At 40.8% G+C, this 21,125-nt stretch overlaps 1 protein-coding gene across 11 annotated transcripts in view; it reads left to right on the top strand.

The window, feature by feature from the left end:
* Positions 1-21,125, top strand: part of MCF2L (MCF.2 cell line derived transforming sequence like) — a 260,528-nt gene that overhangs the window by 213,905 nt on the left and 25,498 nt on the right. For 10 of the 11 annotated variants that reach the window (XM_067563670.1, XM_067563666.1, XM_067563677.1 and 7 more), the window contains 12 exons: positions 3,131-3,250; positions 4,468-4,584; positions 5,117-5,266; positions 5,941-6,065; positions 13,883-13,997; positions 14,629-14,748; positions 15,522-15,713; positions 15,991-16,182; positions 17,274-17,433; positions 17,578-17,654; positions 18,153-18,229; positions 20,315-20,381. In XM_067563670.1, coding sequence (XP_067419771.1) covers positions 3,131-3,250; positions 4,468-4,584; positions 5,117-5,266; positions 5,941-6,065; positions 13,883-13,997; positions 14,629-14,748; positions 15,522-15,713; positions 15,991-16,182; positions 17,274-17,433; positions 17,578-17,654; positions 18,153-18,229; positions 20,315-20,381 — 1,512 coding nt within the window. The remainder of the gene's footprint in view (positions 1-3,130; positions 3,251-4,467; positions 4,585-5,116; positions 5,267-5,940; positions 6,066-13,882; positions 13,998-14,628; positions 14,749-15,521; positions 15,714-15,990; positions 16,183-17,273; positions 17,434-17,577; positions 17,655-18,152; positions 18,230-20,314; positions 20,382-21,125) is intronic. The other variant, XM_067563667.1, reaches the window with a different exon arrangement.

Raw genomic sequence — 21,125 nt, 5'->3', positions numbered from 1 at the left:
AAATAGCACTATGGATGTTGCTGCTTGGGCTGGAGCCCACCTGACCCCCTAAGCTTGAAAGCACCAGCCACAACGTCTGTACTGCTATATGTAGCACGCTAGCTCGAGCCCTGCTAGCGCAAGTGTGCCTACCTTAGCTGGGAGACCCACTCCCAGCTGTCATACCCAAACATACCCAAGATAATTCACACACAGAAATTTCTTTGTTAGCCTATGGAATTTAGTGCACAAACATGGATTTCAGAGAGGGAGTCATCCTAGTCAGAAGTGAGGAGCCATTGTGTGAAGATAGTGAACATTAAACTTGAGAGATTAAAGAGAGTCTGTCATGATGTAGTCATAGAAGAGACAAGGTGGGTGAGGTTATATCTTTTAGTTGGCCAGCTTCTGTTGGTGAAAGAGACAATATTTCAAGCTACAGTTTGTCTTCATAGGTATTTTATAAAGTTAACTTTATACGGAACAGACCATTAAAGAGAAATAATTCAAAATGGGTATCTTCCTTTTCATCATATTGTGCTGTTTGTTTACTTTAGATATTTCACTCTGCTTGGACAATCAAATTAGGCTGATCCTTATCACTTATGTTTGTAGGTACTTTTAACTTTTTGTTCTACTCTACAAACATTATGCTAGTTTGGATTCACAACAGATGCAGGGAATGTTTTTAAATTTTAAAAACAAAAATGGTTCTCACTGAATTATTTTAATTTAATGAAATAAAATAAAATCAATTACTTGGTTTTGTAATGCCCTTCAGAAATTAAAAAAACTGAATTTTGATCCTAAGATGAATTATGTCTCTCTAAAAAGGGCTACAGATTATACTTCCTGAAATAACATTTTAGGGGAAAATGTTCAACATATTAATTAAAGATTTTAGACTTTGAAGATATTGTTTATGGAAATTATTCCTCATTTTATTTAGGGGTTTTCTTTTAATTTTCATTTTTCTTATTGATAGCTGTGGGTAGTAGACATTGGAATACCTTGCAAGGAATTACAGATTTCCATGTACACTGAAAGTGAATTCCCATCAAGAAACAGTGCTCAGATCAATAAAGCCATGTAATAAAAAAGCCCTGTTTCAATCAATAGGCCACTGTAGTTTGAGTTAAGCAAAGAGACTATTAGTAATAATGTACATTAGTAGCAGAACATAAAGAACCTAATTCAATTGTTGAAAATATTATTCAATGCATCCTCATTTCATGGTTTGCTGCATTCTGCTTGAGCACCATGATAATAGATGTCATACAGTTGGAATACCATGTTGCCTTCTGTATTGTTGAGAAGCGCACTCAGTAAATTCTTGGACATTCTATGTGTTAACTTGTTTTTTTACTACTGCAGCAGGTTTGCTCAGTGGTTAGCAGCAGGAGCGAATACTGCTTCCACTGAAGTCAGTATTAAAACTCCAGGTGACTTTGGGTTTGACTGCTCCCACTGAGCTCAAAGGGAGCTTTGCCATTGACTTGAAGGGAAGTGCAATTGCCCTCCTCACTGAGGTGGGATCCGACCCTGGGTTCGGGAAACCTACTCTCCCTGGAATTGCTAGTTAAATTCTTAGTAGGTCGGTTCAGGCTTTTAGGCATATGAGACCGATGAACTGAGTGCCATATATTCTACTGTGCTTCAAATGAGACCTTGAAAACAGAGGTCCTGTCTGTTTTGTGCAGGCACTAAATATCCCATAGCGTTTTTTGTAAGAGTTGGGGTTTGCTCTATTGTCACATGCCAAAGTGTCTTCTCCTATCATTGAGGTGCAAAGTTTTATGCTCTAGTGCTATGCCTGAACGAATCTTTAAGGTCACTATACTCCATTCAAATCACTCAATTATACCTCCCTTCTCTTGTAATGTCCACAAGATATCAGTGAGGACTAGGTTGTTCAGCAGGTAATAGCTGCCTTTATTTACAACGAAGGGTAGAAAGTAGTTCAAATTGAGCAACAGCTAACCTTTGTGTAGCCACATAATCTTACCTTCATTGCCCTTGTCCTCCTTCCCTCCTACGGTTTATCAGACTTCCTTGTTTCATCTTATTTCAAATAAGAGAGTTCCTGCCTAAAAATGTACAATGTCTTCCTGTGTATTTATACAGCACCTCACATAATGGGTTTCCAATTCTGATTGGGGCCTTTGAGCTCTAGCATCATATAAATAATAAGAATAGTTGGCTGCTCTCCTCCACTCCAGAGGTGGCTGCATTTCAGTGGTGGTATATGTAGTATATAGTTTGGAACGTGTTGTAAGAGAGACATTATTAATTATTATTATTTATTATTACACAAATATTTTTACCTGCCCTCCCCTCCCCCAAGGACCCACTCCCACTCGGCCTCTTCCCCCGCACTCTCCTCCCCCTCTGAGGCTCTGGCAGTCCACCTCTTCCCGTACTTGCTCTGCCCTTTCCCCTGAGCCCCCCCCCCCCCCCCTGCTACTCATTCCTCTCCGCCCCCTCTCCTCCGCTGTTGTTCGCCCTTAAGGCAGAAGGGAGCAGAAAGGAGCAAGTGGCGGGCAGGGGGTGCCTTGAGGGAGGGGGTGGGGGGGCGCACCCACCAGCAAAACAAAAGACAGTGCCCAAATGATGATGATGTTTACTGCTATTGTAGTGAATTGACTAGTATGTCTGTATACCATTGCCCTCTACTGGGTGGCATTTGAGCTGTTCCCCACTGTATCATGGTTCCTTTACTGCTAATAGCTAATGGAGATTCAGTTGGTAACGAGGTGTGCTTTTGGAGGCAGGTGCGCCAAGTCCTGTCCTTGTTGCTGATGTGAAGTTTCAATGACAATAGGGTGCACTGTGGGTACAACAGTGAAGTCCTAGATTGTCAGCTTATTTGGGACAGAAACTCTGTCTGGATGTGTGTGTGTGGAGAGGATCTACTGTGTTGTGGGTACTACCACAGCATGAATAATAATAACAACTTGGATGGCCAAGAATTTGTTAGTGACAATGTTGTTCTGCTTACAGGTCTTGTTGAGTTTTTATTCAGTGAAGTATTTATGGAGGCCTTCGGAACAGTTAGCACATGGTTTAACATGGGTTTCATATAGTCTAAAAATACATTATAAAACCCAGATACAGAAATTAATGGGACAAATCTGTTTAATGATCCTTACAGGCGTCTTTCCCAGGAAACCTGCAGTTAGTCATTGTTCTGCGCCCAACAGGATTTTTCCACCGAACTCTCTCAGACATCGCTTTCAAATTCAACAGAGATGAATTTAAAATGAAGGTACCTGTAAGTATTTCTTTCCTTAGCTATACTAGCAGGGATCAGTTAAGGTACTTAATGTAGACAATGTGCACATTAGCAAAAGAAAAGAAAATTGCTTACGTGTTACTTTAACAATTTGTGCTATTACATGTTGTTGTTTTGTTCCCATGGAGTCTTTTATTTAAGACAAATAAGAGCCTTTTAACATGTGAGTATACATAAAATGAGTCATGTAATATCAAGCACTTAGCCAAACCCTAGAGTTTATATTAACATTTATAAATGTACAGATTTGTTATGTAAAAATTGCCCATGTAATAAAATATAGTGCAAAATATAGTGTACTTTAAAAAGACTAGTTCATTTATATCTATTGTGTAGTGGCAGAGGGTCATATCTTGTATGTTTACATCATTGAGAAGCAGGAGGATGATTTCATTCCCAGCTGTTTTCAAACTCATGTTATTGAAGATCATTTATATTTGCTAACACTCCTGTTTCTCTTGATTAAAACAATTCATACACCCTACTTGTAATATAATATTTTATGGTTACTCAGCTATAGGGTCTGATTTTTCAACCCAGTCTCCATTTTTGTGTCCATAATTATTTGTGGAAATGATTAATGTAACTTAAATGTCCAAGTACCTGAATGTGACCACAAAATAGATACCTAACTTTCTAAGATACATCAGCTATAGCCATTGAAAACTGTGGATGAAAATTACACTCACAGTTATGTTTCCCTGAAAAGTGGATCCTGGATTTTTTTACATCTGGCCCATAATGTAGTATTAGTGGGCGATTCGTCATGTAACTGTAATTACTTTCTTAAACACCCTTTTCTTTTTTACAGATAATGACTATGATATCCTTTGCATGACGTGAATTAACTGAATACCAAAGCTTTCAGAAAATAGCCATATGTAGTGTGCCAAAAGCAAAGATTGATGGAATTGTCTACTATATGTTGTTCTGTACACATGCCTTACTTAACACATACTCTTCAGCCTGAAAAATATGCTGGTGGTTATGACTTCAGTCATTACATTTGTAACATCTTCCAACATAAACAACTATTGAGTTGGTGTGCTGTTGCATACACGAAGGGAACAAATCCATCCTAGGCTTCTTCCCTTGATTTCAGCTTCCTGAGTAAAGCCGGCAGGATTTGCCTCCAAATTCCTAATATGAGACTTCATTAATTTGGTCATATTAATTCTACTCCTTTGTGGCTGCAGATCATAATGCTGGGCTCAGTAACAGAATTGCATGGTTATGTTGACAAAACACAGCTAACAGAAGACCTTGGTGGCACTCTGGATTATTGCCATAACAGATGGCTCGCTCATCGCACTGTAAGTCTTAGTTCGTTGGTTTTATTTTTCACTGTTTAAAGGACCCTTCTGTTTTGTATGCTGTCATTTATTTAAAAAAAACAAACATGCTAATTAATGCAAGTTGACATAGCCTGAGTGAAGAGATGGTCTCAGTGGAACTTAATCGTCTTAGAGAAATAACATGAGTAATAAGTTTGGGAGTGGTTTTCTTAGGGCTTTGGAGCAAAGGAATATTGTTTGAAGGGTGGAGAGGTGTATTGTTGTTTATAAGAGAGGGCAAAAGCTCAAATTAAAAAATGACTCCTGGTTATACAAATGTGTGAAGAATGCACCTGATGTAAGCATAGAGAAAATATCCAATTAAGAAGCTAATGATGAACATGATTTATTTACTTCTCTCGCTAGCAAAATATACTTTAAAATAAACTTTTAAATCAAACTTCTTTGCTCTGCTTACTATTTGTAGTTTGTTTGAATTTTACTAAGGGGGGTGGGGAGGGGGTGTTCATTCAGAGCATGAAATATCTTTAATGGTTTTATATTCCAAAAGGCCATAGAAAGTTTCGCCCTGATGGTTAAGGAAACAGCTCAAATGCTTCAGTCCTTTGGGACTGAGCTGGCTGAAACAGAATTACCAAATGATGTGCATTCAACCAGCTCCCTTCTTGCAGCACACAGTGAAAAGAAGGACAAAATGAAGGTAGGTATGTTGTATAAAATTACCCTGCTTTTAGTTAGATAGCATGTTAATTTAATTATAACTAGCAATAAAAATATATTTGAAAAATTGGAGTGCTTTTGAAAATATTTAGGGAGATTATATTAAGAATGTGAGACCTTGAAATCTTAAAGCTGCCTGGCTGTATTTGAAGTTTAATAAGGATTTTATTCCTTTCAAAAATAATCCTGGAGGCTAAGAAGATATAGCACCTAATGGACATTGTTGTGCGAGCAAGGATATAGTAATGGGGATGTTTAGATTTTCATGATTTTTTATTTGTAACTATATGTGCCCATATATGTGAAATTGTGATTCGGAATAGACAAACCAGTTCAGATAACATTTTTTAAAATTGAGTAATTTGAACCAGTCTGGCAGCAGTTTCAGAGTACAGCAGCGAAAATTCTCAAGGTAACACTGGCACAACCAGAAGCACTTTAAATCTTGTAAAAGTGTCTGTTCTCATGAAACTTCCAACACAGGTTTGAGAGGTTGGAACAAGCATGGCAAATGTAGAATCATTACTTTTAATCAAATTACTTTATTGAATTGTTCTCACTAGTCTTCCTCTAAAGAACCCTTTATCTATGGTGCTTGGCAAGATTTCTTTAGGAAAATCACTGGAAAAAAATGTTACTTTTTGTTTTCTGCAGGAGGATTTGAGGTTAGCATTAAAACAGGGACATGATATTCTTAACAGTATTAGAATGCCAGTTACTGAGAATGCTGACTACAAACTCAACCAAGATCAGCTTGACAATCAAACTACTGTGGAAAGGTGAGATTAATGAAATATGGAGTGTTCATAAGTTTTTATTTTACACAGTTCTGTTCTTTGATTTTCTGGTATTTAATTTTTATAGATGTAGGTAACAGACTGGCAAAATGATTCAACATGGTGAATGATTAGAAGGCAGCTAGGAGGCAGTTGCTCTTCTGCTCCAAAGGCTTTATTGAGCAAAGTGCTGCAGGGTCTATTTTGTCTCCTTTGGTTCTTGGTCTGCAAGTGAGGGAAATAAAGATACAGTTTGGATTTCAGTGCCATCAATATACTGATGACACTCTGCTCTGTGCCTCCATTTCATCTGGCTCAGATGATGCAGTTCATCAGCTTTCTCACTGTCTGGAGAAGATTGCTACTTGTATGAGAGGTGTCTGACCTAAACTCAATCCAGATAAGACAGAGATGATATTATTTTGGGGAAGCAGTAAGAGGAAGATAGCAGAAGAGAGATGTTCTTTTGGGTGTGTTTGTCCTTTTATTACTAAGAATCTAGGAGTCGTGTTAGGTCATTAGCTGTTTCTGCATGTCCATACAGCAACTGTAGCAGAGAATGCTTTTCTTCCATCTTCGTCTAGTAGAAGATTGCAGTCTTTCAAATAGAGATTTAACCAGGGACATTCATGTCCTTGGCAGTTCTAGATTGAGTACTGCAATATGCTCTGCTTGGGATAAGTTAAAAGGCTACCCAGAAACTTCAGCTAATGCAGAACAGAATGTGTTTGTTTTTTGTGTAATAATGTGTGATGCAGGGCACATAATGCCTGTGTTCTGTAATCTGACTTGCAATTTGGTGCGTGGGTTTTGACCTATAAGCACTTTCTTCTTTGAGTACTTGCTCATGTCCATTCAGAATTAGGTGTGTGCACGCCGCATGCACCAGTGCCGGAAATTTTTCCCCTAGTGGTATGCATAGGGCCGGCTCTAGCACCCTTTGCAGTGGCGCATATATGCATCGTATTTAGGGCACTGCCGTTTCCTCCCCCCCAGTTCCTTCTTATCACTCTCTTGCTCCTGCAAGTCCTAGTATTCCTAGTGGTTTCTTTTTATTTCTAGTGTATAGAGTTGTTGTTGTTTAAGAGTTTGTTATCCAGTAGTTAGTTAGTTACTTTACCCAGAGTTGGGGCATGCCCCGGTCCCCGGATTTTAAACCCTGTGCTTCATGCAAGAAGCCTATGCTGTTGAACAATCCGCACCAGAGCTGTTTGAAGTGTCTGAGAGAAGCTCACCTTTGTTAAAAGTGTAAGATCTGCAAAGGGTTTCACCCTCGAACCAAGAAGGACTGGGGACATTAGACTTAAGGCCCTTCTCATGGAATCGGCACTCAGACTGGTGTCGGAGCCACGATTGGACTCAGCGCCCAGTATTGCAGCATCAACCAGGAGTGCTTCCCCGGCGTCGGCACCATTGTGGTCGCTCCCATTGAGACCAGACCAACTGCTCCGCTCGGACCTGGCCACTCTGCATCTGATGGTGTGGATGCTTCATGGTTGAGCAGGGACAAGCAACAATACTTGGCCCAAGTTCAGAGGATCCTGTTGGAGAGTAGGAATCCTTCTACTAGGGCGTCTTATTTAGCCAAATGGAAACACTTCACCTGCTGGGCAACAAGTCAAATCGTTTCACCAATGAAATCTCCTATTCAGGTGATCCTGGACTATCTGCTTCATCTAAAGCAGGAAAGCTTGACCACCTTGTCTATTAAGGCGCACCTGCTGGCGATCTCTGCCTTTTGCCCTCCAATCCAAGGCAGATTGGTTTTCTCTCACGAGATGGCATCCAGATTCCTTAAGGGCCTGGAGAGACTTTTTCCATCAGTACGGGATCAACTCCCACAGTGGAATCTGAACCTCATCCTCTGAAGGCTCACGGCTTTGCCATTTGAACCATTGGCTTCTTGCCCCCTCACACATCTGTCTTGGAAGGTGGAATTCCTGGTGGCGATTACCTCGGCGTGGAGGGTTTCTGAGCTAAAAGCCCTGACCTCAGAGCCGCTATATACAGTTTTCTTCAAGGACCAGGTGCAGCTTTATCCTCATCCAGCATTTCTGCCAAAGGTCGTTTCCGACTTCTATGTTAACCAGGACACATTTCTGCCAGTGTTCTATCCGAAGCCTCATGAATCTAATGAAGAGAGGCGTCTCCATTCTCTTGATGTGAGGACATTAGCTTTCTACATTGACAGGACCAAACTCTTCCACCACTCCACGCAGCTCTTCGTGGCAATTGCTGACCGGACGGAGGGACGCCCAGTGTCATCCCAATGGATCTCATCTTGGATTACGGCTTATATTTGGGTCTGTTATGCGCAAGTGGGGGTCATGCCCCCGGCTTCCCTGTCCGCCCACTTCACAAGGGCGCAGACATTCTTTGCAGCCTTCCTGGCGCATGTATTCATTTGAGGACATATGTAGAGCCGCAGCATGGTCCTCAATTCATACGTTTACATCCCACTCTTCCATCACACAGCAAGCGTGAGATGACGCTGGGTTTGGCAGAGCGGTGCTCCAATCATCATGTCTATGAATTCCTGCCCACCTCTGGAGGCACTGCTGGTAAGTCACCTAATTCTGAATAGACATGAGCAAGCACTCGAAGAAGAAAGAACGATTACTTACCTCATAAATGTTGTTCGTCGAAATGTGTTGCTCATGTCCATTCCACAACACACCCTCTGTCCCCTCTGTTGGAGTTCTGGCAAGAAGGAACTGAGGGGGGGCCCAGCAGCACTCTGTATATGAGCACACATGTGTGCCACTGCAGAGGGTGCTAGAGCAGGCCCTATGGATATCACTAAGGGAAAAATATCTGGCACCGGTGCATGTGGCGCACACACACCTAATTCTGAATGGACATGAGCAACACATCTCGAAGAACAATAGTTACAAGGTTCTTTATTATTTGACAATCACCAGCTGGCTTGGGGGCAAGATGTTTTCAGTGAAGGGCTCTCAACTCTGGAACTCATGCCCTTTTCACCTTAAGAGACCAACTTAGTTGACCTCAGGTTACATAGAAAGAGAGCTCTGTATTTACTCAGACCTTTCCTGAGAAGGTGATTGAAGTCGAGAGAGTTCTTTTCCCTTATGCATGGGTAAGGGCAGAGCTTTTGGTGTATCACTGGTCTTTTTACATGGGATTAAACATTGTTTTTGAGATTGCTAGGTGCCTGATATAAAAATAGAATTAGACCTATAGAGTTACGTAATAGATATTAAGCCTTTTCCTGTTTTTTGTCTTAAATTACTGCCAATTTTTAAGCCCTTATATGGCTATAACAGAGAGAGACAAATTTGAACAGTATTATCAAAATAGACTTTTCCCCTGGATAGTATTTTAAGTTGTTTCTGTGTGTCATTTTGTGCTCTGGATATATTTGCTTCAGCGCCAACGTTGTCCATGCAGTTTCATTTTGACAAGCTCTGCATTCCAACGAAGAGAGTTTGGCAGAAGCAACTTCATTTTTATCATTACTGCAGTTAGTTACCTGCAAGCCATCTGTTTGTTTTATTGAGTAGTTTATCCAAATGTTCCACATGGCTGTGATATCGAAGGAAAGCAGGAGTGTACTACAGAGTCCATTATAAGCTCCTCTTCTACATTAAATTTAATTTTTTAATTCATCCAACTCCTAACTGCTTTAAAATCCTTTTCAAAATTCTGGGTGAAATTTTCTGCTGCTGTCAGTGAAACCACGTGCACCTCAGTCCTGACCTGCAGCCATCTAGTTATACCCTAAATACAGTAATGTACATTGTGAGGATAAGCACTCAGATACCATAGCGCTAAGTGCAATACTTGTGTTTATATACATAGGTAGATTGAAAAGTAAAATAAGCTTAAAATACTTGGTTCAAACCTGGCTTAAATTACAAGTGAAACAAATTCTTATTTATCACAGTCACTACTACACACTTGTATATAGCATAAAACTCCAAATTGATCATCTCTGAGCAGGAGAACGGAATATAGGGGTTATTACAAATCAGAACTTAGGCCTGATTTACACTACAGACTTTTGTCAACCAAAGTCAGCTTTTTGCGTCAAAACAGTGGTGGTGTATACATTACAATCCTCCCCCGCCCCTACCAACCCAACTCCCCTTATTTGATGACAAAATAAAACCACCTTGACGAGAGGCGCAGAGCTTTTTGTGCTAAACTTTTAGCAACAAAGCATCAGTGTAAACACTGTGCTTGGTTATGTTGTGGTAAATGGTCTCCAAAAGGTGTCTCACAATGCCCATCCTGACTGTTCTGGCCATCAATCTGAACTTTGCTGCCCTGCAGCTATCCACCCCTCTCCCTTTAAAGTCCTGGGAATGTTTTTAATTCCACTTCCTGCTTGGCTGGTATGGAGAGTTCACATCGCATCTTCCCAGCTGACCGTGGCACCAAATGCTCTCCCACTTGGAGCACACCAAAGCTTCTGTATCTGATCAGCATTTGGGGAGAGGTGGCTGGTGCAGTCCCAGCTCCACTCTAGCCATAGGAACTTTGATATTTACGGTTATATATCTCATCACATGACAGAGAAGGGCTATGAGCGGGACATGCTGCAGTGCCATGTGAAAATCAAGGAGCTGCAGCAGGGGGTTCCAAAAGTCTAGGGAGTCAAACCATCACTCTGGGGCAGAACGAAAGACCTGCTACTTCTTTAAGAAGCTGGAAGCCATCCTCGACAGCTACCCCACCTCCATTGCTCAGAGACCCGTGGTTACTTCTTTGTGCTCAGAGACAGCAGACACCAGACTCAACCTCCAGGAAGTAGTCATGGACAACGAGGTCGAGTTGGAGGATGATGCAGAGCAGGAGACTGGGTCGTTTGCTGACATGGCAAGCCAGGACCTCTTCTCAACACTGGAGGATTCAAGCCAGTCCTAGCCCTCCAGCTCTGGCATGCAAGATGCAGGAGAGAGAGCTCTGGTAAGTTTTTAGTTAGTTTGTTTGTTTTTTTAGCTGATGCGGGTCGATTATATAAGATACAGTTGTCCTTTGCTTTGTTGCGCTATACAACTAGTTGAAGGGATAGAAATGTATAAGAGAAGCTGTTTTCATGTGCTTTCCATTTCCCTGTGCAGCTAGGCAGTGCAGCAGAAAAGTGTGTTAATGAACACTGAGATTTCATGGGAATCCTCTAGAGATCTCTAAGAAACTTTCCTGGATGTACTAGCTAATCGTCTGCTGGAGATTCCTTGGTAGAGCTGCTTTGTTTTGTCCCCTGTTGGAGGAAACTTTCCTATGCCAATCGGCAATCATTTGTGCAGGGACCAAAGCAACACACGGGTGAGCAGCATAGTGACCCGGTTTGAAGCTGCTCCCATGGAGGAGATGCACCCTAGCAATTCCTGGTTACTCTCAGGAGTGAGATATCGGCTTCTATGGCCCCCGCCTGTGGAAAATGGTGGCACAATTTGAAATTTTGTCCCTATCTACCTTCATCAATACACCAAACAACCACCCAGAACCTTTTCCCCAGCTTGAGTGCCCCCTCCTCCTGAGCACAACTCACCATGCTCTGGCAATTCGCTGAGCTGTGCGCTTGCCAGGGAACAGTGAGAAAGAGGTGTATTTTACAGTAATGAATCAGTGCTGTTAGTGCACTGACAATCATGCTTTTGTTTGTTGTTTATTGTGATTCTACAGATGTGCCCTTGAGGGGAAACTCCTACATACCTGCTGAGCGCCTGCGTCTGATAAGAAAACACCGGTGGAAGAGCAAAGAGAAGATGTTCCAAGAACTCTTCCAGTCCTCTGAGGTGGAAAAAAAAAGGAAAGAAAGGGCATGCAGACACTGTGTGACTGAAAATCAAAAAAAAGATAGGAAGGACAGGAGGGAAAACCAGGAGCGAGTGATAGAGGTCACAAGCTCATGACAAAAGCCATGAAGGAGCAAATGGAGCTGCTAAAGTCACTCATAAAGCTGCAGACTGGATTCATGCATGCTCGTCACCGCTTCCAGTCAATACAGAACTGCTTTACATGCCCTTCCCACACATGCACTCCATCCCTTCCGACAGCTTCCAGAGTGATAGCTGGAATTACACCTGCTGTAATAGCCCGCACTGCCCCCTCACTGCTTTCTCCCCACCAGCCCAGCATTTTGTGTATTGTGAATAACTGTTATTTAATAAAGACATAGTCTGTGAAAGATAAGTAATCTTTATATGTCCTTTGTACACGGTGGTTGCAGCTTACATTGATGTACAGGGCAAGTTGGCTAGCAGTCATAGCATGTCACAGTGCTGTTTACAAAGACACTTTATTGGTGCTCATTGTCAAAATAGTTCCTCAAGACCTCCCTGAATTGAATGGCCTCCCGATTGTGTCCCGACATCTGGTTGTTTATAGTCAGCCGCAGGGTGATCCATTTCTTTGTGCTCCACCCAGGGAAAACTTTTCACCCTTAGCTTCACAAATATTATGGAGCACACAGCAGGTAGCTATAACCATGGGAATATTTTCCTCATTTAGATCTAACTTGCCATAAAGGCTTCACCAGCATGCTTTCAATCTGCCAAACACACGTTCAATGACCATTTGGTACCTGGTCAACTTGTTACTGAAGCACTCCTCGTTGCTGTTCAGGTTGTCTGTATAAGGCTTCATGAGCCATGGCAGTAAGTGGAGGATGGGTCTCGCAGGATCACTGTGGGCATTTCAACATCCTCCACTGGAATCTTTTGATCTCAAAAGATAGTCCCTGCTTGCAGCTTTCTGGACAGGCCACTGCTCCTGAAGATGCGAGCATCATGCACCTTCCCTGACCAACCCGTGTTGATGTCAGTGGATCACCCACAGTGATCCACAAAAGCATGCAATACCGTAGGGAAGTACCCCTTTCTATTGATGTACTCTGTCGCAAGATGGACAAGGGCCAAAATTGGGATATGTGTGTCATCTATCGCCCCACCACAATTAGGAATCCCATCGCTGTGAAGCCATCCACTATTTCACACACATTTCCAAGACTCTCAGTCCTTCGTAACAGAATATGATTAATGGCCCTGCATACTTGCAATAACACAGCATCAATGGTGGACTTACCAACTCCAAACTGATTAGTGACCGACCGGTAGCAGTCTGGAGTTGCCAGCTTGCACATGGTGATGTGTTCAGAACGCTGACAACAACCTTGGAGAGTAGTGCAGGATCCATCCTTTCAGATAGAGATGGTGGGTGCACAGGAAACGGGCCATTGAAAAATGCTGTGAAATGCAGTCGGAAACCCATGGAATGACAGGATGGAAATCACTGTATCATGGGACGTTGAGCCTGCACCCATGATGCACTGCAATCTTCTCCAACTTCCCACAACTTGTAGCAGCACAAGGTGTTGAGTTGCACAGTGGGATAACTGCCTACAGTGCACTTTTCTCACTGTCAATGCTAGAGAACCAATTGTGAACATACTTTGGTGACCAATGCATGCTGTGTGAACTGGCACAAGTGTTGTAATTACAGCATTTTTTGATCATTGCTATAAGTTGCATCGACAACACTTTCTAGGATAAACAAGGCGTTAGATGTGAGTATGTGCAGCATCTAGATCTAGCCATTGCTATCTGTTTTCCATAAATGCTAACATTCATGGTGGATTTCTGTTTTACATCAGTATTATTCAAGAAATCACTTACATGCAATACCAAAAATGAGGAAAAGCTACCTAATAGTACAGGAACACTGGCTACTGTACTGCTAACAATAGTCCATCTTATTGCTTAGAAAAAGATCAGGCTTTGAGTTATCCATTAAAAGATGCTGTTGTCTCTTAAAGACTGTAACTGTCTCTCTAATGCTTTACTCTCTTTTAGGCTTCTGGCTCAATTAGATGAAACGGAGGTTGCCTTTGATGAGTTTTGGGCTAAACATCATCAAAAGCTTAAGCAATGTATGCAGCTCCGGAATTTTGAACAAACTTTTAGAGAGGTGAGAGTTTCTTGATGCTGTTTTAAACTTTTACATTTATGTCACCTTCGTTCCCCAAGGATCCAAAATCACTTCCCAGATTATTTACATTCAACACCCTCTAATCCTTAAAGCAATGTATTTTTTCCCTTATCTATCTCTGCATATTTCTCATGCAATTGAAAGTTTTCTTCCAAACTCTTTTCTTGTACTTGCCCTGATCTTACATTTCGCTATCACAGTATGTACTCTCTGGGCAGTCAATTACAGTCAGTGATACTTCAAGGATTACTATTAGGGAATGATGTTTGCAGTGTTGTAGCAACGTTGGTCCCAGAAAATGAGAGAGACAAGGTGGTGCGGTAGTATATTTTATTGGACCAACTTCTGTTAGTGAAAGAGAAGAGCTTTTGAGCTACACAACACTCTTCTTCAGGTCACTAGGGAATGATACAAATAGGAGACTAGTTAGCTTGAATGTTTCTCTCTACAGACAAAGTGTATTCTCCTTGCAATGTTCTGATCTCCACTGACCAGTTGGCATTGGTGTTCTTTCCAAACCAGTTCTCATGTAGCAGCATATTATGCTGGCTGTATAGCAGTAGTCTTATTTCAGAGGCAGGTGAAATCATCCTCTTATCTCTCATTTCAGGTCAAAGTAGCTTTAAATATTGTGTCCGAGAGATTATCTGCTTTTACGGACGTGGGAAACAGCCGTTCACATGTGGAGCACCTTCTGAAGGATCTTGACAACTTTGAAGAAAAATCACGTGTAAGTTCTTGTAACTTTTCCATATTTCTTCGTCTACAGTATATTTTTGCTTTTTGAGAAAAAATGAGGATGTTACTGAATATATTTTATGACCCTGAGCCAAAACTCAGACTGGATAGAATGAGTGTCTTTTCCTCCCAATGATTAAAACAACCAATGTCATTAAAATTTGGAACTGATGAGACTGATTACTTAATTTTTTGATACAATCTGACAAAATATCTGCTGTGGACACACAAATTGAGAATTTTTTTTTCAGTTTTCCTAGTTATATTTTGTAGTGGAATAGTTATGTAGTCATAGTGATTATATCTATGGACGTAAGATCTCCTGGTTAAGGCACTGGTCTGGGATTTAGGAGATCTGGGTGTTTGATTCCTGGCTCTGCCATAGCTTTCCTGTGTGACTTTGAACAAGTCATTTAATCTGTCTGTGCTTCAGCTCCCCATCTGTAAAATAATGATAATAGTACTTCTGACTGCACAGGTGGTGTGAGATTAAATTGGTTAATGTTTGTGAAGCACACAGATACTATATTGAAGAGGGGCACCGATGTACTTGGGTGTCTGGAAAGATCGGAAAACACCTTGATTTATTAGACAATGCAACAGTTAACAATTTAGTCAATGAAATTATTTGCATAGCATATAAGTGCACTTTTTCCATATTACAACTCATAAATATGTATTTTATTTGTGATCTTTTTGAAGAATGTTAATCCTAACAAAAGTTACCCCTAAATCTAGTATTTTTTAAATGTTTTACTTTCTTAGGAATCCTTAGAAAAAGCTAGGGTGCTAGCTTTTGACGGTGACCAGCTTATTCAAAACAACCACTATGCTGTGGACTCCATTCTTCCAAAGTGCAATGAACTCCATCATCTCTGTGATGCATTTGCTACAGAAACAGAAAAGAGGAGAGATCTTCTTAACAAAGCTCTGGAACTGCACAATCTATTGGAGAAGGTAAATTGGATATGAAATAGTTTTGCTTCTAATCTCACTTCCTAATAATATTGTGAGCATGTGATGATCCTGTGTTTTTGGAAGTAAATAATGACCAGTGGAGGAAGAATGTCTCCAATGTAAAACAGGCATTTGTGAATGGGGAGAAAAAATATCAGAAATATGGATTTTTCCTCCTCCCATAGCTGAACATTTAATAACTATATGAAGTATGTTCTGCAAACCACTCAATTGTTTCCACTGATGTGTATTTTTCCTGTATTCTTTGTGTTTCCAGTCTATGAGGTGGTGTGATGAAGGAATTTACCTGCTAGCGTCACAGCCTGTAGACAAATGCCAGTCCCAGGATGGAGCAGAATCAGCTTTGCAGGAGATTGAGAAATTCCTGGACACTGGCTCAGACAATAAAATCAAGGAACTGAATAAAGTTTACAAATTATATGAACCCATTCTCAACCAGGACTTAATGGTACTCTTACTATTTATGCATGTGCTCCTATATTTATAGTCACTTTGTTAATTTTAGATTTGGTTTCTTGCAGGGCTGATGTTAATTGAATTTTTTTAGGCTTATTGTTCATTCTACTCATCAACCCCATCTACAGTCTCTGGCAGCAATACTGGGTGAAGGGGTTAGCTGGGAACTGCAGCACCAGTATTGCTCTAGTCCAGCATTACTTTTATATGGACCCATCATTGCTTTTATGTATTGGGGTATGGAGGGGAAGGGATGGTCTGCCCTTTTAATGACTTCCCCTGCAGCAGCATAGGCCACCTGCTAGGACAGCTTTAATGTAGAGCAGTTCTACCTCTTCCAAGGCACCATGCACCAGTGGATGTGACTGGGAGTCACGGGACAGACATAGCCCCAGCTTGGCTGTGTGTCTCCCTTCGCCGCCGCGCCCCCCTCCCCCTCCCTCTGGTTTGCTGCCAGAGACATCAGAATATCTAGCATTGGCTAGTTTCTTGGCTAGTATTGTTCAAAAGATATTCTATCAAATGAGTTCTTGTGGTGTGTTACATGTTAGCAAAGACCTGATTCTAAATGTGTACACTCTTTAGAAAAATGAATTGTTCTAAATGGAATGTTACTTTGATGTGTGTCTCTTACCATTCTTAGCTATTTTATTATGTAATATAATTAAGTTAGCATTTAGGAACCTAAGTCCCATTGACTTTCAATGAAGATTAGGCCCCTAAATGCTGAAGTTAATTTTAAAAATGGGACTTAGACTTATATGTCACTTACGTGCTTTCAAACATTGACCCTTAAGTTTGAATCAGTAATTACTTGATTTCCCTAAATTTAGCATGTGCAGTCAGCAGTGAAATGTTTTGATGGTAGATGGGACTAAATGACTCAGCCTGGCATTATAAATTATATTTTAGTTAGAATGAGTGAAAAAATTCTCTTTTTAAAGTTTAGAACATTATTTTTACACGTTCCTTTTTTAGATGCTGTATAAAAGCAGCACATCTTGGGGCCAGTGTACCATAAATGATGGCATGTCTTGTGGGTTTATTCAGAATCATGATGATAATTTTATGCTACTTCAACAGGAACATGTACAAAAAGTCTTTCAAAAGCAGGAAAGCATGGAAGAAATGTTTCAAAAGAGACAAGTGAGCCTTAAGAAACTGGCAGCTAAGCAGACCCGCCCAGTTCAGCCGGTGGCACCAAGACCTGAAGTCTTTGTAAAATCTCCTTCTACCTCTCCAGGTAAATAACTGCAGAAGCCATTAAATCAGGTTTATGCACCATGCCAATGAACTGGAAGAGAATTTAAGCTATTATCTGTGATTATATAAATGATCTGTGCCAAATCTGCTCCAGTTTAACAGCTGCTGTTTGATTCTATACCAGGTCTTCGAAGAGGCTCTAACTACGTGTCCAGCCCAGAAGGTAACATGCCCCGGAGAGTGAACTACAGAAGAGCAAAAGTAATTCTGAATTTGTTGTTTCATCTTCATAATTCTATCAGGTGCATGTGTGTGTGTGTGCGCGCGTGCGCGCACACACAAATCTAAACAAAGTCATAAGGCTTTGTAAAGTCACAGAACTTTCAAAGAAATACAGAAAGTCCCAGACAGAAGAGCTCTGGTAAATCAAGTTTCAGTTAAACAGAGTTCCATTTTGTCCTGTATGATTGTATCATTGCCCTGAGATCCTTTATGCTGGGAAGAGAACAAAGAGTAGAGCCTTTCTAAGCTGTCCCGCTGGCTTCCTCTTTTGTGGGACACCTCATTTATCCAAATAAACTTTCATTCTTTTGCTCTTGAATTTGCCTCATGGTTTCCTTCATTTTTCATAGTTGTAGCCTTTCTTGTGAATAAAGGGACAGTTATATATATCTATATATATCTCAGTGGTATAGCAAATAGACTATAAGTACATTTTCCTATTTTGCCTCTGACATCCTTTTTCACTTTGTGTTCCAGAGTGAAATGAGTGAAATCCATCAAAGCAGAGGTGGCTCTGTTATGGATGATGAAGAAAACCTAGCTGTGTTACGAAGGTGGGTACAACTTGGTATACAACAGCCAACATGTTAGCCTAATTGGACTGATCGAGGTCTATCCTTACATTTGGTTCAGCAGATTCATATGGCTATGATGTAGCTCTGGGATTGTTTAAAATGGACTTCCATCTTGCACAGTCCCTTGCAAATCGTCATCTTTGAGCGAGAGTCAGTATGGAGGATTTAGGTTTCTTAAACTCCTCAAAATTGTATCTTCCCACCTCATTCGTGGTCAGTCTTGTGCTCTACTTCCTTCAACGTCAGCTGTATAAAGTTTCTGTAAAAGCATACCTTCTACTGCATGTTGAATGTGACCTCACCATTGCAGCTGTCTTACGTTTGGTTAAGGTTCAGTTAAGCATCTGAGCTTTCATATATTTCTCTGAATCAAGCCTTCAAACCTTGAGATGCATTTATCATTGAAGGCAATCTGAGCTGGTGGAAGTGAATCACCTACGCTCTATGGTATGCATTGGAGGATATTTTCCCATTTTTAGTCTGCAGGTTTATTTGTATTTTGGTATGTAACTTCACTTCCTGAAGTCAGACTTTCCATGATAAATGCATTAGTGAAAGGGGATTTTAAAGTTTCAGTTAGGAGAGGTATTAAAGTTTTGAATAGTTATCAAGTCTTAAATAAACTACCAAAGGTTTTGGTCTCCATACTTTGATGATTTTTTCCTGAAACTTGCCTGGTTGGTTCATTTGTGTTCAAGTTGAAGGACAACAATGTTGGTGCAAGAAAAATAGGTATAAACTGGCCATCAATACATTTAGGCTACAAATTTAGAAGGTTTCAAAGCGTCAGAAGAGTGAGGTTCTAAACAGCCTCCCGGTAGGAATTGTGGGGGCAAGCAACTTAATTAGTTTTAAGAGTGAAATTGACAAATTTATGAGTCAGATTCTATGGTGGGGTTGCTAGTGGTAGTGGGGGCAAGGGCTCAGCAGCCCTGGAGATCACTTCCAGTTCATGTTGTCGGTTCCTAAAATCTGATGCTTCAGGGCTTCAGCCAGTCTCCTCCACGGGTCAGGAAAGGTTCCCCTTCCACCTGTGTGTTCCGTTTGTTTGTTCGTTTTTTCTCCTTCCCATGAAGCATCAGAGATGGCCACAGCTGGAGATGAGACACTGGATGAGGTGGACCAGTGCTCTGAGGGGGTCCTGAGAATTCTCTCAGGTACTTGGCTGGCTAGTTCTTGCTCACATGCTCAGCGTCAGACTCACGTGTTCAGCATATGTGAGGTCAAGAAAGAATTTCCTCCCATTCTCTGCCTTTGGGACCTAATGGTTCGGTCTCCTAAGGGCTGTGGTGCTTGGTTCTAGTTTTGGTTGTTGGGTGTGATGTTAGTGGTCTGTGATAAACAGGAGGTCAGAGGTCTGGCCTTGAACTGTATTCTGGGGAAATTTCAAGAAAGTCCCTAGTATTCCTTTTTCCACATCACAGAACCACCATATCGAATTGCAAAATTAGCAGTCTCTGCCCAGAACAGATCTGGGATCGGCCTAGCAGCATTTGCAGACTGAAGTGTATTGGCTCCCCTGTCCAAAAAAACCTGCACTATAGCTGGCTCTAGCCATCAGTGTCAGTTCCATGTGTTCATAGACGTGAAAATCCACCCACCCAAAACCATAATGAGGAAAAGGAATCCATGTTAACTGGATTCCTGTGGAAAACAAATGTGACAGAGACATGACATGACATTTCTTCATAATATGCCATAAATACTGATTCATAAGATGACTTGAATAGCAAATGACCAACTGAATTTAAAATACAAAAATCTATCTTCAGTAGCACATTGCAGCTTTAACTCCAGCTCCTGCAGCACTTGCAAATACAGCAGAACTCAGGTTTAGAGTGTGCAATGTCACTATCTGCTGCCTCAATTTATAATCTTCTGATTTAAACAGCATCCACTACCCCGCCATTTGTAAGAAGGACATTTGACATAAAATATGGATACACAAATATACGTGGATACGCAAATTTATATTCAGCATTAGTTACTTGAGCCTGTAAAGTAGGCTAAGGAATTTTATATGGAGACTGATTAGTCCTTTCTTAATTATCTCTCTATTAACAGCCATGTAATTAATGAACTTATTGAAACTGAACGAGCATATGTGGAAGAACTTCTTTGTGTTCTTGAGGTAAGTCTGTTTATCCATAGATCTGCTAGCCAGAGCTACTCCTCTGAGGAGTAGACATCTTCAGTCATTTATCTTTAAATTAATACCCTCTAGCAAAGTGCAATACAAAAAAAACCTTCTTTGCCCTATATGTTATCTATCTGGAAATATTTTTTGTGGGGGAGGGAGACTGCCCCAGTGTCCCCATGACTTAGAGAAGATCAATAATGGCTTAAAGCCACCTTTGCATGCTCCCCTCCTGAGCTATGCTGAGTATGCAGACCAGAGATTCTGGCTCACCATGCCCTGTGGATAATGTCTACATTTGGAAATGAGACTTATACAATGTTGCATGTATTTCTTGATGTGTTAAAACGCCAAATGGCAGGATCTGCAATGATTTTTGTTACCTGCAGTAGTAGTTTTAAATGTGGATGAGCAAGAAGGTTGCATAGACATTATAGCTAGTTTTAAAATATTGATCAGTTGAAATATTTAAAGAGTTATGAAAAATAGCAAATTACATATGCATAAGTGATGTGGAAGTATGCTAGCTTTGGCTTGAATGCAGTGATTGTGTAAACTTCCCTACATTCTTCTTTAACAAGAACATTCAGTAATTCTTCAAATTAACTCTTTCGAGATTATGAATGTGTGTATGCAATCCTCCTGAGCATTCATTTTGCTGGCAGTCAAGAGAAGAGCAATGTTGTAAGAGTGAACATTTCACAATTTATACAAAAATATTCTGTGCTGTTTATCAGC

The sequence above is a fragment of the Emydura macquarii genome, unplaced genomic scaffold (genome assembly GCF_026122565.2).
Source record: "Emydura macquarii macquarii isolate MOO-44397 ecotype Brisbane River unplaced genomic scaffold, CSIRO-AGI_Emac_v2 contig_2531, whole genome shotgun sequence".
Lineage (NCBI taxonomy): Eukaryota > Metazoa > Chordata > Testudines > Chelidae > Emydura > Emydura macquarii.
This window is presented reverse-complemented; position numbering and strand designations above follow the sequence as displayed.